General features: G+C 43.3%; 1 protein-coding gene across 1 annotated transcript in view; it reads right to left on the bottom strand.

Moving 5' to 3' along the window:
• Positions 1 to 17267, bottom strand: part of ABCB10 (ATP binding cassette subfamily B member 10) — a 146547-nt gene that overhangs the window by 108222 nt on the left and 21058 nt on the right. Inside the window, exon 2 of the mRNA XM_030196479.1 lies at positions 4313 to 4513. Coding sequence (XP_030052339.1) covers positions 4313 to 4513 — 201 coding nt within the window. The remainder of the gene's footprint in view (positions 1 to 4312; positions 4514 to 17267) is intronic.

Here is a 17267-nt window from a genome sequence, read left to right as displayed (position 1 = left end):
GAAATTGCTGTTTGAAATTTTGGCAAGAAGGGAACGTGAAGGTAGAAAAACTGCAGTTGTGTGGACCCCGGCCCACACTGAAAGGCCAACCTTTGAGGCACTAGGTAATGCAATGGCTGATGCAGCAGCAACGGAGGTGGTTAAGCAAAGTGAAAAGATTTTGTATAATACTAGACAGACACAGGAAGGGCCACTTACGAATGTAGATAAGATTGAATTGTGGCAGCCAGAGGGACAGGAAAGTGAAAAATGGTTGAAGAGAGGATGTACGAAATTGGGAAGTGAATGGTTTAATGCAGAAGAAGGATTACCTTGTATGCCAATGAGCCAGGCGATTAAGGTATTGGCTGAGTGGCATGCAACCATGCATTGGAATAAAGATACAATGAAACAACAGTTTGAGCAAAGATTTTGGACTTTGAAAATTGATAACTTGGTTCAACAGGTTGTGCAGAATTGCATGGTATGCAATATTAACATACCTAAGCGAGGTCCTAAAATATCACCTGGGACACTTCCAATACCAGAAGGCCCAGCAAAAGAATGGTATATGGATTTCACTGATATGATTGTTCCAGTGCAGGGAAAAAGGTATTTGTTAGTTTGGGTGGATGCTTTCTCAAGGTGGGTAGAAGCATTTCCATGTAAAAGGGAGACAGCACATGAAGTGGTACAATGCCTGGTAACTCATATTATGCCAAGACATGGGTGTCCATCTAGAATAATTTCTGATAACGGGACACATTTTAATAACAGTGTTTTGAAAGAAATGGCAACGATTATGGGTTTAACACACAGAAAAGTATCAGTGTATAACCCACCTCCAATGGTTTGGTGGAACGCTACAATGGTATTTTAAAAACTAAATTGAGAGTATTACTGAAGGCTTTAAACAAGGAAACAGCAGGTAAACCATATACCTGGCTTGATTTGTTACCATTAGCTTTGATGGTTATAAGGGCCCAACCTAATGGGCGTACTAAATTGACCCCATTCCAAATTCAGACAGGACGTCATTTCTTCCCGATGCAGACAGCAAGTACTGATAGCACAGCTCAGTACTGGCAAAAGCTACAACCTATGTTAAACCTGACAAGTGATATGATCCGAACAAATGTAGTATCACAGGCAGGAACTACTAATGATGTTTGTGCTTTTAAAGTAGGTGACCTAGTGCTACGAAAGAACTTTACACATAAAACATGGAAGGATCCTGTGTATGTAGGGCCTTTTGCTATCACGGCCCTTACTCAGACCTCTGCCCGTCTGGAAGGTCATACTTCTTGGATACATTTAGCAGATATTCGACGAATTAATAACATTGAAATGGACAAAGAATAAACAAACATCATGTCCCTAAACATGATGGTATTGGGATGTTGTTGTTTGTTAATGGACAATGAACACATATGATAATAGACTTGTTGCAGCGGCCAAAATGTTGAATTTGACTGATTGTATCATATGTGCCCACATCCTTGTCCTTGCCAGCTATGATGTATGGGACTACAATGATAAAACTGAGTGGGCACCATGACTGTGATCCCAATAATACCTGTGTAAGAGATGATGAAAACCTTCATTGGACAAATGAGACTATTTATAAGCAAGCCTTGCTTATGGACAAGTATCCACAGACATCATGTTGGTGTCTGATGAATAGTATGACAACTGAACACATTCCCCCGATAAAGTGCACTTACACGCAGAATGTTGTAACAACTGATTCAATGAATGTTATGCTTTTAATTTGTGTAATTTTTAATGCCACATCAACTAATGAGAAGTAAGAATGAATGACAGTGTATTCCCCTTTGATGAAGCTCACTGTCTGTATTCAAAGGAAATATAAATTTTGTACCCTAGTACAATTGAATCTGTTTAATGCAACATGTATTAGCATGTTTGCAAAGATGTGCCAGGATGTTTTTAAAATAACAATGATAACTGAAATTCAGAATAAATAGAACTTTAATATGTCAGCCAAAAATATTGAAAAAGCGTGCAGAAACTGAATGCCACAAACAAGGGGGGAGGAGATTTAGAAAGGAGGTAAGAAAACAGACTGGAGCTGAAACAGATGTGTTGAGGCCTGGAATATCAGTCCTCAAAGAGAGGATGTTGAATAAAAGCATAAAAATGTTGAATAAAAGCATAAAAAAATTGGAGTGGAATGCTTCAAAAAAAACATGCAGAGCTAGCTGTTTCAACACTAAAATCTCCTGGGACATGATGGGGCCCACATTAGCCAGAGGCAGGCTCCAGAAAGTCTGTGGGATAGAAGGTAGGGGGGTAATAGAAAGCAGATGTTCTGCACATGATTAACAGTTTGTGGTATTCAGAGACTTGCACAGGGATGTTGTATAGTCAGATGCCAAAGAAAGCTATATAAGACCAATGAGAGATCTGTGCCTTTAAGCATTCTCTGACTGCTTTGTCTGAACATGCTTCCTGCATACCTCATAAAAGGTATGCAGTACAATTGTAAATAAACTTTTTATATTAAATCGTCTAGTCTTCTCTTCAACTTGTAACCACTCGCCTCCACCTACCCTCCTCTCCTCCTTCCTGTACACATTGATTTGATTACTTTATTTTTGTCTATTAGATTGTAAGCTCTTTGAGCAGGGACTGTCTTTCTTCTATGTTTGTGCAGCGCTGCGTATGCCTTGTAGCGCTATAAAAATGCTAAATAGTAGTAGTAATGTATCTACAGGCTGGGCTGAAGCTGGCACAAGCACCCTGTAAGCCTGAATAGACTGTGTATGCAGTAGCCCTGAAAGCTCCTGTTTGAGCATAGCCTGGATTTCCCCTGTAGAGTAGGTCTTGGTACCAGCTGAGAAAGCAATGTGGAGGCAGCCTGAAGTATAGCCTGTGCAGGTGTAGGAGATCTTGAGGACTTGAAAGGCTCTCGTAGAGAAATGAGCTGTACAGAAGGAGAGCGATCACTGAAGCATGGACACTTCCTATGCATTGCGGATGTCAATGCAGGGGAAGAGTTGGCAGAGTGCCTGGAGGGAAAACATTGGTGATGTTTCTTAGGTTTTATAACGCTGCCGTTCCCTCAATGAACACAGCACCGACGAGGAGGATGTACAGTCCTTACTCGGTCAAGGTACCAAGTCCGATGTTGGACATTTTCATTGTTGCTCAGTGCACCTGATGTCGATGCCAACACCTATGCAGGTTCCACACTTCTAGTGCCAAATCTCTTGCCGTGGGCAATGCCAAAACAGAACCAACTGAACTCTGCAGGCTTTGTGTGTCCTCATTTGCATGCAGAGGCTACATTGTATGTCAACTGAACACACCAGTTATGGGGGTCTGTGCCTCAAATGGTCCTATTGCATCAAATACATTTTAAGTCTCTCGGCACCCTTATTGACATGGAGGAAAAAACGGCAGATGAAAAGTCGAAAGATTCAATGACCTGCTGAGTTCAAGTAGTTCTGTACCCAAAAATGGACGATGCTTCAAGAACAAAAGAAGGGCTCAGAGGCCCCAAAAGGCCAAAAAATGAAAAATAATTTGAAAAATCAATAACTTGATTAAAATTAACAAAGAAAAAGAAAAGACATAAGAAAAAGGGAAGGCACCAAAACAGAAAAGAGGAGAGATTAGAAACCCAACCTCTCTGGTCCATGGAAAACATTAGAATGCTGGACCAGTGCATGAGCATCAGATGGAAAGGCATCCACTCGTGCATGGTGGGGGCGCTGCCTCAAAGTTTTAAACTGACAGTGCACCATGGCAGTGTCCACACTGGCCTCCATGGATGAAGTCACCCACATGTGAGAATATCATGCCTACTTGTCCTTGAAGAACGAGCGCTATGGATTTTGCGTGCAACTTGAAGGGAAGCATGGAACAAAGAGGGGTATGGCGGGTCAGGGGCATGCCCAGGACTTGTGCACACATGTTACAGAATACTAGCAGTTATATACCTAACTGCCTAGAGTTAGGTGTGCACATTTACACCAGGCATTTGGCTAGCCTAAGTTCTCACACCTAAAGTTAGGCACATAACTTTAGATTTACGCTAGTATTCTAAACCGCAATTGTGCACAAAATAGCTTTAAGCAAACTATAGAGAATTAACCCTATAGTGTCCCTTTGAAATGTGATGCAAAGTAACCACAGATTTTACATCAAAATAAGCAGTTTGAAGATTTCCCTCCTTAAACTACAATCTTGAAAGCACTTTTTTCTGATTCTAACTGAGCATTATAATTTCACGGATATTTCCAATTAACCATTCAGATTGTACTAAAGAACGGCAGGGCTTAATAAGACCCTCTGCTCCTTCTCTCACCCGAGATCTGCATGAGGTAAACACGAGTGGCGTTAGCAGCAGCTCCACACAGGAAGACACCACTCAACACGGCACAGAGAGTGGTCAGGCTGGCAGTCACATCTCCAGCTGTATCTGTGTAAATTACATCAATAACTTTCCCCAGGAAAAAGGGAGCAGACATGGTGATAACGCTGGATACCGTCAGGAAGCCAACAGCAGCTAAAGGAAGAAAAACAAAACAATTATTAGTTGCCAGGTTGTACACATACAAATTTTAATAAAGCCAAGCTAGTTGAATCACCCTTTTCCTACAACCCTGTGCTAAAATAATCTCCATCTCTTCCTTCTCTGACTCAGTAATCCATATGCTTAGGGTCCAGCTAATCCTTTTTGCTTCTAGTCAAAAAGAAAAGTATCTCAGCTTCAATACAAACTACATTATCAGGTAAAACTGACACACAAATTCAGAATTTATAAACAAGAACATTTATCAAGTTGACACGGTTAGGACTTTATTTTGTTAAATTTTATCCATCATATAGGAACTATGTATTAAGATTAAGAAAAATGTGAAAACATAGAATAGATGTTGATTTGTTTAAATATCAACTATGCTGTGACAACATAATAAGATTCAAACACTTTGGATAGAAATTAATGTTTACTTAAGATGATTATTGGGTAGACCAATAGCAATTATGTCCAGGGGGATTTTAATAGTACACAAAACTATGGCATACAGGGTAAAGGACTTAAGTTGTTTCTTAACAAAGCTTATACTGTGGGGGAAAAATGTAAGCAGCCCTGCCAGCCTTTTGCCACTGGAGGAATAAGTTACATATGTTGATGCTGTGGGAGTCTAGAGATACTTACAATACCCCTAAAAGACAAAAAGCATTTTTACTAATATAGGATAGATACCTCCAATCATTGACACCAAGCGCGTGGAGCATGGTTTTGAATGTTTTTCAGAGAAGGGGGTATATATACCTGAAGTCCTTTTTAAGAGAATTGACACTAATAGGGGTGAGTTGGGGGGGGTGTTGAGATGTTCCATAATAAGGGGAAGGCTGGGAGTTATAAAAGTATAGATCTTGTAATCATCCAGTATTTAATGATTGATCCTTTGGAACTCTTCAGGATAGGGATCTTGTTGGTTGCTCTGTGCATTTATTTTTTCAGGCCATTTTCAGAAGAAAAAAAAAACATACAAGTGAAAAATGAAAATCTAGCCATTGGGATATAGGAAGAGCCAGCATTTTTAGCAAACTGGTCCCCAGACATAGTAACATAGTAAATGACGGCAGATAAAGACCCATCCAGTCTGCCCAACAAGATAAACTCATTTTACATGGTATGTGATACTTTATATGTATATCCGAGTTTGATTTGCCCTTGCCTTTCTCAGGGCACAGACCATAGAAGCCTGCCCAGTACTGTTCTTGTACTAAGTTCTGACGTTAACATCGAAGCCCCTTAAAATTTACACTCCAGTCCATCCCTATCTATTCAGTCACGATCAGGGCGTAGACCGTAGAAGTCTGCCCAATTCCCATTTTGTTCTACCGCCTTTCCATCTCCAGAAAAGGCTCATTTGCGGTTTAATACATTTCAAATATTTGAACGTCTGTATCATAACACCCCTGTTTCTCCTTTCCTCCAAGGTATACATGTTCAGGTCAGCAAGTCTCTCCTCGTATGGTTTGCAACACAAATCCCATACCATTTTCGTAGCTTTTCTTCACACCAGTTCCAGTCTTTTTATATCTTTAGCAAGATACGGCCTCCAAAACTGAATACATTACTCCAAGTGGGGCCTCACCGACTTGTAGAGCGGCATCAACACCTCCTTTCTTCTACTGGTTATGCCCCTCTCTACACAGCCTAGCATCCTTCTGGCCACGGCCATCGCCCTGTCGCATTGTTTCTTCACCTCCAGATCCTCCGACACAAACACCCCAAGATCCCTCTCGAGAGTTGAGCCTACCAATCTCTCCCCTCCTATCCGGTATCTCTCTTTTGGGTTTCTGTTTAAGTGCATCACTCTGCCAGACCCTCATCTTCATGTCATCTGCAAAACGTTTCATGAGCTATAAACTTTGCCACTCTGATTGGTCTAAGATACCATCTCATAAGCAATTTCAAACTAGTTTCTTTCAATCTCTATGAAACAGATATCTTGTTAACAGCCTGAATAATATCCTGTACTATCAGTAAAAGAAATACCAAAATCCTGTTCCTATTTAAGCATATAATTCAACTGAGCGAAATCACATCCTATATAATAATTCTCACCTCCAACGTTCTATCTTGCTGCCTGTGTCCGTGGCTTTCTTCGGAGTTCGTCTCTTAGGCTCCATAGATCAGGCTGACGTCACGTAGAACGCCAGAGCCGGAAGAGGAGGGGCGAAAGGGGCAGGGCACAGGGGCGGAGGCGGAGCTTGAAAGAGAAACAGAAGCATTGAGGGGCGGAGTAGCTGACAGCATCGCAACCAATGGAAGGGAAAGAAAGGTCAGAGTCCTCCTTGGGCATGAGCGGAGGGGGGCAGAGCCATAGAGAGCGTGCTGCTGTGCCCAGCCGGCGTTCATGCGCTGGGTGCAGGGGAGGGGGGACCTCAGGAGTCAGAGCGGCGCAAAAGAAGAGGAAAGCAGGTGACGGCCGCGACTGCCCCTCCAGGCCCCATGGGAGGGTGTGTGGGCAGCTGCCACGACTCCTCGGGAGGGAGGGGGGACCCTGAAACTCGGAGGCAGGGAGGGAGGAAGGGGGGACCCTGAAAGTCGGAGGGAGGGAGGGAGGGAGGGAGGGGAGAGACCCTGAAAGTCAGAGGCAAGAGAGGGAGGGAGGGGACGACCCTGAAAGTCGGAGGCAAGGGAGGGAGGGGACGACCCTGAAAGTCGGAGGCAGGGAGGGAGGGAGGGGAGGGACCCTGAAAGTCGGAGGCAGGGAGGGAGGGAGGGGAGGGACCCTGAAAGTCAGAGGCAAGGGAGGGAGGGAGGGGGGGACACTGAAAGTCGGAGGCAAGGGAGGGAGGGGACGACCCTGAAAGTCGGAGGCAGGAAGGGAGGGAGGGGACGACCCTGGCACACACACTCATTCTCACACACACTATCTCTCTCTCACACAGACACACTCGCACTCAGTCTCACTCTCTCTCTGTCACACACACACACTCGCACATTCACTCTCTCTCTCTCTCACACACACACTCTCTCTCAAACATACACACTCCGAGGAAAACCTTGCTAGCGCCTGTTTCATTTGTGTCAGAAACAGGCCTTTTTTACTAGTTAACAAATAATTCTATATAGGTGTGAGATAAGCCCCCTAGTCGAGGACCAGTGGAGCCATAGCTCCTCAATGGGAAGTAGCTTATTTTACATTAAGTACATAAGTATTGCCATACTGGGACACACCAAAGGTCCATCATGCCCAGCATCCTGTTTCCAACAGTGGCCAATCCAGGTCACAAATACCCGACAAGATCCCAAAAAAGTACAAAACATTTTAAATTGCTTATCCCAAAAATAGTGGATTTTCCCCAAGTCCATTTAATAATGGTCTATGGACGTTTCCTTTAGGAAGCCGTCCTAACCTTTTCTAAACTCCGCTAAGCTAACCGCGCCTACCACATTCGCTGGCAACAAATTCCAGAGTTTAATTACACATTGAGTGAAGAAACATTTTCGTTTTAAATTTACTACATTGTAACTTCATCGCATGCCCCCTAGTCCTAGTATTTTTGGAAAGAGTAAACAGACGCTTCACATCTACCCATTCCATTCATTATTTTATAGACCTCTATCATATCTCCCCCTCAGCTGCCTTTTCTCCAAGCTGAAGAGCCCTAGCTGCTTCAGGCTTTCCTCATAGGGAAGTCGTCCCATCCTCTTTATCATTTTCGACGCCCTTCTCTGTACCTTTTCTAATTCCACTATATCTTTTTTGAGATGCGGTGACCAGAATTGAACATAATATTCAAGGTGCGGTCACAGGAGCGATACAAAGGAATTATAACGTCCTCAGTTTTGTTTTCCATTCCTTTCCTAATAATACCTAACATTCTATTTGCTTTCTTAGCCGCAGCAGCACACTGGAGTGGAGGAGTGGTCTACTGGTTAGTGTGGTGGACTTTGGTCCTGGGGAACTGGGTTTGATTCCCACTGCAGGCACAGGCAGCTCCTTGTGACTCTGGGCAAGTCACTTAACCCTCCATTGCCCCAGGTACAAATAAGTACCTGTATATAATATGTAAGCCGCATTGAGCCTGCTATGAGTGGGAAAGCGTGGGGTACAAATGTAACAACAACTAAGCAGAAGGTTTCAACGCATCATCAATGACGACACCTGGATCCCTTTCTTGGTCTGTGACTCCTAAGATGGAACCTTGCATGACGTAGCTATAATTCGGGTTCCTCTTTCCCAATTGCATCACTTTGCATTTGCTCACATTAAACATCATCTGCCATTTAGACGCCCAGTCTCGTAAGGTCCTCTTATCATTTTTCACAGTCCTCCTGTGATTTAACAACTTTGAATAACTTTGTGTCATCAGCAAATTTAATTACCTCACTAGTTACTCCCATCTCTAGGTCATTTATAAATATGTTAAAAAGCAGCGGTCCCAGCACAGACCCCTGGGGAACCCCACTAACTACCCTTCTCCATTGAGAATACTGACCATTTAACCCTACTCTCTGTATTCTATCTTTTAACCAGTTTTTAATCCACAATAGAACACTACTTCCTATCCCATGACTCTCCAATTTCCTCTGGAGTCTTTCATGAGGTACTTTGTCAAACGCCTTTTATTTTATTTATTCATGGCTTGATATACTGCTTTAACTGACACGCATATCAAAGCAATTTACAATCAAAAATAAAAGCAAAGAACTACAATATTCAAAGTGAACCATGCATTCAGGAACATAGTTTTTACTAGATGTTAGTTTATATTGCACTAACAGTCATGCATACTCTCCTCTAAGGTGCCAGTGTTCGAGAGAGTTGCCTCATTCACTAGAATATGCCTACTGGAACACCATGTCTTTAGAAACACCTCAATTATGCAGTATATAGGAACTGTGTATAAATCCTGTAGAAAATAAATAACAAACATCATGTATAAACCAAACATGTGAAAACATCTCTCCTCTTAAGTAGCAATTAATTCTTTTCATCTTACATTTAAACATTCATGAATTCTAAAAACTCCAAATGCCAGTGATTTCCCCAGATAGTATAAAACAAGTCCAAACAGTCCATATCATGGACCTCTATTAAAAAAAAAATAAACCCTGGGAATGAATCCAGCCTGTGTACAAATATGCAACTGTAGCAGTTATATGGAAATGCCAACCCTCAAGAAAATATCATTAAGGGTCTCCTCTGGCTGCCTTTATCCAGCCTGCCTTCAGGTGCATCAGGGAGATCTAGCAAAAGTTTCTGACAAGGCACCAGAGGCCCTTCAATATGTGAACCAACTCACTGCAGCGGCTACTACTCCAGGAGTTTGATCAGGACTTTGTTTTACATAAGAACATAATCACTGCCATACTGGGACAGACAAAGGTCCATCAAGCCCAGTATCCTGTGTCCAACAGTGGCCAATCCAGGTTACAAGTACCTGGTAAGATCCCAGGACAGTAAAACAGTTTTTATACTGCTTATCCTAAAATATGCACTGGATGTTCCCAAGACCATCTTAATAATGACTTATGGACTTTTCTTTTAGAAAATTATCCAACCCTTTTTTAAACCCTGCTAAGCCAACTGCTTTTACTACAGTCTCTGGCAATGAATTCCAGTTTAATGACACACTGAGTGAAAAAATATTTTCTCTGGTTTGTTTTAAATTTACTATGTAGTAGCTTCATTGTGTGCCCCCTAGTCCTAGTATTTTTGCTGGTTCTAAAGTCCTTCTGCTGTGTGAAGGCAAGTAACCTTCTTTGATTCTGGGTTTTTTCAACTAGTTGATATCTTTGGATTGTACAGTTGTTCTGCACTAGCTTCACATCAAGACTTTTTCAAGGGTGGACAACAGTTGAATTAATTGGACCATTCCTCTGTTGAAGAGTTGACATTTTATTTATTTATTTATATTTCAACATTTTTATTGACAAACCAATACAGAAATAAAGTTTTCACAAATAAATCTACAAAAGCAATTGTCATCTGTGTTCATTATCATAATCGAACATTGTTTTCTTTTCACCCTCCCCACCCCCACCCCCTCCCCTCTTCTTTCCCGTGATATCATCCGATGGTTGACCCTTCACCCCCCCTCCCCCTTATTTATTTATTTGGATTTATTTACCGCCTTTTTGAAGGAATTCACTTAAGGCGGTGCACAGTAAGAATAGATCAAACATGAGCAATAGACAATTACAGCAGTAAAAATATTCAAAAAAAAAAACAAAGTATGGCATGGTATAAAATTTACAATGTCAACACAATACGTAATAGAATATTATAGGGTAAAGCAAAGATGTAACATTGTGGCGGTTTGTTTGCCACCCTTCTTTTTCTGATGACTGGAGGCAGTAGACTTCTTAAAAGGTTTGACTTTTTGGAACATCGGTATAGGACACTGAACTCCTGAGTTGATTTTTATTTGAAACTAGCAATTGTTACTGGACCTGGTAGATGGTATTGTGATAGTTGCAACTTTGAGCTTGTAAACTGTCTTTTCCTTTTTTATGACGACCACCATTTCTACATACTAGAATTTAACATTTGAGGAATACCTAATACTTTACAGTGATAACATTGTTGTTGGAGGGCTGTGCCTGAAAAGAAGACCAGCTCCTGACTAATTTATTTTCTTTATTATCTTTATAAGTCCTTATTGTATGTGGATGCACTGCTACAAAGAACATACAGGCCATTTTGGCCTCCTTGGAGAAGGTCAGTAGGTGAATGCCTTCTCAGCTCATTAGTTTTAATGCGGAGAAGGCGTTTGACTGTATTGTATGGGATTTTGTTTTTGCAGTGTTGCAGAGATATAGTATCTCTGGGTCTTTTAGGGATGCAGTGGGTGTTTTATGCTCTAAGTTGAAAGTTCTGTGGGTAAATGATATATAGTCACCGTATCTCAAAAAAGATGTAGTGCAATTAGAAAAGGTGCAGAAATGGGCGACGAAAACGATAAAAGGGATGGACAACTTCCCTATGAGGAAAGGCTAAAGTGGCTAGGGCTCTTTAGCTTGGAGAAAAGGCGGCTGAGGGGAGATATGATAGAGGTCTATAAAATAATGAGTGGAGTTGAGCTATGGGTAGATGTGACGTGTCTGTTCACGCTTTCCAAAACTACTAGGATTAGGGGGCATGTGATGAAGCTACAATGTAGTAAATTTAAAACGAATCGGAGAAAATTTTTCTTCACTCAATGTGTAATTAAACTCTGGAATTCGTTGCCAGAGAATGTGGTAAAGGCGGTTAGCTTAGCGGAGTTTTAAAAAGGTTTGGACGGCTTCCTAACGGAAAAGTCCATAGACCGTTATTAAATGGACTTGGGGAAAATCCACTATTTCTGGGATAAGCAGTATAAAATGTTTTGTACTTTTTTGGGATCTTGCCAGATATTTGTGATCTGGATTGGCCACTGTTGGAAACAGGATGCTGGGCTTGATGGACCTTTGGTCTTTCCCAGTATGGCAATACTTATTTACCCTTTACTGTTTGCCGATGCACATGCCAGGGTTGCCCTTTGCCAGCTCTTTTATTTGTCCTGGCCTTGGACCCATTAATCCGAGACATACTTATAAATCCTAAAGTGCTGGAGGGTTTGTTTTCTTAATGCAAAATTTAAAATCTCAGCTTTTGCTGACAAAACTGGTTTGTGCATTTTACTACCCTCCTCACCCCAAAGACTCCTTTCCAGTTTTGAATATGGTTACTTTTCTGGTCTCTGGCTAAATTTAGACAAATCCCTGGCACTGGTCTCTTTCAAAGAGGTTCAGAGGGATTTGGAGGGGCGATTTCCTTAGTAGTGGGCATTAGGCTTTTCTAAATATTTAGGTGTGCAGCTTTCCAAGTGCTCTTTGGATCTCTATAGTTTAAATATTTTCCACTTGCTTGATTCCACCTCTGAGATTCAGGCAGATTGGATGCATCTTCCCCTGGGTGTTATGGTAGAATACATCTGTTTAAGATGGAGTTTCCACAGTGGCTTTATATTTTACAAATGCTTCCTCTAAAATTTTTGAAAAAAAAAAGGCATGAAAACATTATATAGATTACATTCTAAATTTTGATGGAGAAGCAAAACACCTAAGATCTCTCAGAAAATGTTATTAGGTGCTTGGTGTTCTAGGGGTATGGGTTTGCCAGATTTGTATAACTATATCAAGCATGCCTTTGTTGCCATCTTGGGGACTGGCTTTTGAATAGACGAGATTTTACTCCTGTGCAGACTGAGGTGTAATACTTTCAACCCCTCAGGGGTGTAGCCATGCCTGGGCCCACCCACTCTGGGCTCAGGCCCACCCAGCATTGGTGCACCCCAGAGATGCCCTGTAAAACCTGTCTCCCCAGCCCAAACCGCAACTTTCCACCCTGCCTACTGCTCACTGCAACTCTCCCTCCCCCCAGCCACCTGCTAGCTTACCTCCCTCCCTTACCATCTTTGTCAGGCAGCAATATTAATTCTACAGCAAAGCCCCAAGTTACTGGGGCTGTCTGCATGCATTGCTGCTGTGACTGCTTCCTCTGTGCCAGGCCCACTTCCTCAGATATAACCTCCGGAGGAGGTGAGGCTGGTGCGGAGGAAGCAGTCGCAGCAGCAAGCAGACAGCCCCGGTACCACACTGCTTTGCTGTAGAATACTGCTGCCTGACAAAGATTGGAAGGGAGGGAAGAAAACTTGCAGCATGCTGGGGGGGGGGGGGGGGGGGGATGGTGGTGGTGGAGGGAGGGAAAAAATCTGCAGTATGCCAGCAGGTGGCTAGGGAAAGGGAGGGAACAACATTCTGCAGCATGCCAGCAGGTGGCTGGGGGGGGGGGGGGAGGGGAGAGACAGGGGTAATGCTAGGTGGGGGGAGGAATATTGTTCGACATGGGAGGAAGGGAGGGAGGAAGAGATGTTGCAGGAGGAAAGAGAGGGAGAATTGGGTGGGGGAGAGGGAGGGAAAGGCTGCACAGGAGTGGTAAAGGATGAGAGCGGAAAAAAGTCTTGAACATGGCAGTGGAGGGAAGGGGAGAGGGGGAAATGTTGAACATGGCTGTTGGACCAAGGGCTCAAGGCAGGAAGAGAGAGAGAAAAGAATGGGAGAGAGGGAGAGATGTTGGACATGGAGGTGAAGGAGAGGGAAGGAGAGATGCTGCACAAGATGGGGGGGGGAGGGAGAGATGCTGGACAATGGGGGAGAGGTAGGAGGGGAGAGAGAAGGGACAGGCAAATGGTGGTGGTGGGAGGTGAAGAGGGAGATGTCAGGCTATGAGGGTGAGGAGAAGAGAAAGAGAGGGTAGATGCTGGGCTAGAAGATAGAGGAAGGGAGACACTGGGAATGGTGGGAACCATGTGGGAGAAGCAAAGGGAGGCGAGATGGCAAGAAAATGAATGTGAGGATAGTGATTACAGGGGGTAGAAATATGGTAATGGCACGTAGATTGAAGATGGAAGGGAACGGAAGGCTGGGAAGGAGTGATATGGGGAATGGGAGAGCTTGTGGTTGAAAGGAGATGGAAATTTGATAGATATCTGAAAAGTAAAAAGAAGGAAATGATTTAGAAAGAGGGTGAAATTTGAGTGGACAGACAGAAAAGGACAAAAAAAATCAGAAAGGAAAGAGCTAAAATGGAAAGATCAATATTTCAGAGGCAGGTGTAGTGAGGAAATGGTATGCGAAGAGAGAAAAGACAAATGGAGAGCAGCTGCTTGAAGAATTAGCAGAAGACAGACAGGAAAACTGGAAAGAGAAACTGAAATCAACATGATGGAAGAATAAAATGTCCAGACAACAAAGGTAGAGAACAATAATTTTATTTTGAATGCTTTAAATGGAATATGTTAGCTTTGGGAAATGTGCATAGCAGATGTCTTTTTATTATGTTCAGTAGAAAAGGAAATGCATTTTTATTTTTATTTCTCCAGTGTCACAGTACATGCTGAGGTTCCCAGTTCAATTTTTGTCTACATATTTTTATTTCTAATTTGTGATCCCTTGTTTGGTGAGGGTCTGTCACTGTGACTGTAATGGTAGATGGGGAGATCAGTGAGGAGGCAGACAGGAGAGGCCTTACTTATTCCCTGGGCCCCAGCATGGCTAATAGCAGCAGACCCTTGCTGTACTTGGTGGGGATCCCCAAGCCCTCCTAGCTGAGGACCTCCTCTGAAGGTGACCATAACTCCCTTCTACTGAGCTTGGCATATGGGGGCAGCATCTTTGAGCCACTGACAATTACGAATGTATAGGGTGCCAGCATAGGTGGCTCAAGGAGTTGCTGCTGCCTGCCAAGCTTGGTAAAAGCAAATTCTGGCCATCTCTGGTGAAGTCTTCAGGTGACAGAGCTTGGAATCCTCATCAGCTAAAGTATTTATATTTTGAGTTAGGGAGTGCTGGGGGAGGGGGTAGAGAGAAAATGTTGTGCCCACCCACTTTGGGCTCAGGTCCACCCAAAATTGATTGTCTGGCTACACCAGTGGCGTTCCTAGGGGGGCTGACACCCAGGGCGGATCGCTGATGCGCTCCGCCCCCCGGGTGCAGTGCCCTCCCGGAACAGCGCGACGCCCCCCCCCCCCGGCGAAAGAACACCTCCGGGTGCACGCCGCTGAAGGGGGGTGCCGCGCACCTGCCGGCTCTTCGTTTTCATGCTCCCTCTGCCCCGGAACAGGAAGTAACCTGTTCCAGGCCAGAGGGAGCATGAAAACGAAGAGCCGACAGGCGCGCGGCACCCCCCCCAGCGGCGTGCACCCGGGGCGGACCGCCCCCACCTTGGTACGCCACTGGGCTACACCACTGCCTGGCATATACATTTTTGTTACAGGTACCTTTAAGGTTACTCCCACATAATTTACATCAGAGTGTTTTGCTGAGGCCTTCACGAGATCTTTGGCATAATACGACTCACTATCGGGGAATAGATTCTATTCTAGTATATCTGTTTACTGCCCATCAGGGGTAATGCCTCATTCTTTCTGGGGATTGACAACAAAACGTTTTGAACTTGGAAACAGAAAGGCATCTGTTTAGAACATGTATTGCGAACAGATGATACTCTTAAACCTTTAATAGAATTGGGGGAAGGATCCCTGGTTGGATTGGGCCATGTCTTTGCTTATCATCAACTAAAACATTATTTATCTACATTAAATGCAACTCCCCTTACATCCCTCATGATCCCCTCTTAACAGAGAGAATGCAAAACCTAGAAGGTTTAATAAAACAATAAAAACCTCACAAGTTTGCTACTATTTTGGACTAACCAGTATGGCAGCAAGCTCCGCCTGCCTACTGGCTTCAGCCCAGATAATGGGCCAGATAAGCTCATGAAATCTCCTGTCATTAAACCTCCTCAGTCCTTCCTGCCCTTTGACCACGTGTCCTGCTGGCCATCTTGTCCCTGCCTAGAATAAATATATTTTACAGCCTACCACTTGCCTGAAATTGGTTGCTTCTATCGGAGTCCTACTTTGCTGAATTCTCTTCAAATCAATTCCTGCTTCCTGCACTTGCTCTTGAGTAAATACTCCTTACCTGCCTCCCTGCTTCCTAGCAGAAGAATCAAGCTGGATACGCTAACTCCTGCCAGCCACCAGCACCTGAAAACTCATCTTGAGAGGAAGGCAGCCCACAAAGGCAGAAGACTGATTCTTAACCTGAGCCCACCCTAAGCACAGGGGCAAGCTAAGCACTGTAACAATCAAGACTTTTTGGTTTTTAGTCTTGCTTTTTGAATATTTCTATAATTGTTCTTTCAAGTTGAAAGAGTAGAATATGTAATGTGAAGCAGTGAAACCAACACCTACTCTAATGCTTTCTGAACTGCATATTTTTAGCAATAGAACAAGAAAATGCATACGGGTATGAAGACCTTTGCAAAGTACTGTACTAATGAGATAAAGCGTTGGGGGAGGGGTCATGTGCAGCATTTTTTCAGAAAGCCCAAGATCAACTGGAGTCTATGGTATAAAACAGGAATGGATTTGATGAACAGACCTAATAGGCCTTACCTGCTTTCATGTTTCTTATGGCCACTTCCAAAGGGTAAAGAAAAATACAATGGAGCAGCTTCACGAACGCCATAATATTAAAACAAAATCTAAATACAAAATTGACAATTATTATAGGGATCAAATTACTTTTTGCTGGTTTGTTTTTAAATATAGGCACCTCCAATTCTCTTAAGATTTGGAATACACTTTGAAAGCTTTCCAAAATAAGGAAAGTGGAGGAGTGGCCTAGTGGTTAGAGCGTGGGTCTTGCAATCCAGAGGTGGCCGGTTCAAATCCCACTGCTGCTCCTTGTGATCTTGGGCAAGTCACTTAACCCTCCATTGCCTCAGGTACAAACTTAGATTGTGAGCCCTCCTGGGACAGAGAAATATCCAGTGTACCTGGGTGTATCTCACCTTGAGCTACTACTGAAAAAGGAGTGAGCAAAATCTAAATAAATAGCTATTTAAAATGATCAATCATAGGCAAAATAACTTTCCCAAAAGGGATGAACAATGTGAGGAGTACGCGGGTGAGAGGGAGAGCGAAGCACCCCAGATAAGCCAGAAAGCCCTTTCCCTGAAGGGTGAAGACTACGAGACCCAGCAGTCCCCCCCCCCCCAGGAGACTCTCACACTAGCATTAGAGACTATCATTCCAAGCAACCCCCAGAGGTAGCTCAAGGAAGGACAGGTAAACATAGTAAACATAGTAGATGACGGCAGAAAAAGACCTGCACGGTCCATCCAGTCTGCCCAAGAAGATAAATTCATATATGCTACTTTTTTATTTGTACTGTCCTCTTCAGTGCACAGACCGTA

This window comes from Microcaecilia unicolor, chromosome 3, assembly GCF_901765095.1.
Source record: "Microcaecilia unicolor chromosome 3, aMicUni1.1, whole genome shotgun sequence".
NCBI classification, from domain to species: domain Eukaryota; kingdom Metazoa; phylum Chordata; class Amphibia; order Gymnophiona; family Siphonopidae; genus Microcaecilia; species Microcaecilia unicolor.
This window is presented reverse-complemented; position numbering and strand designations above follow the sequence as displayed.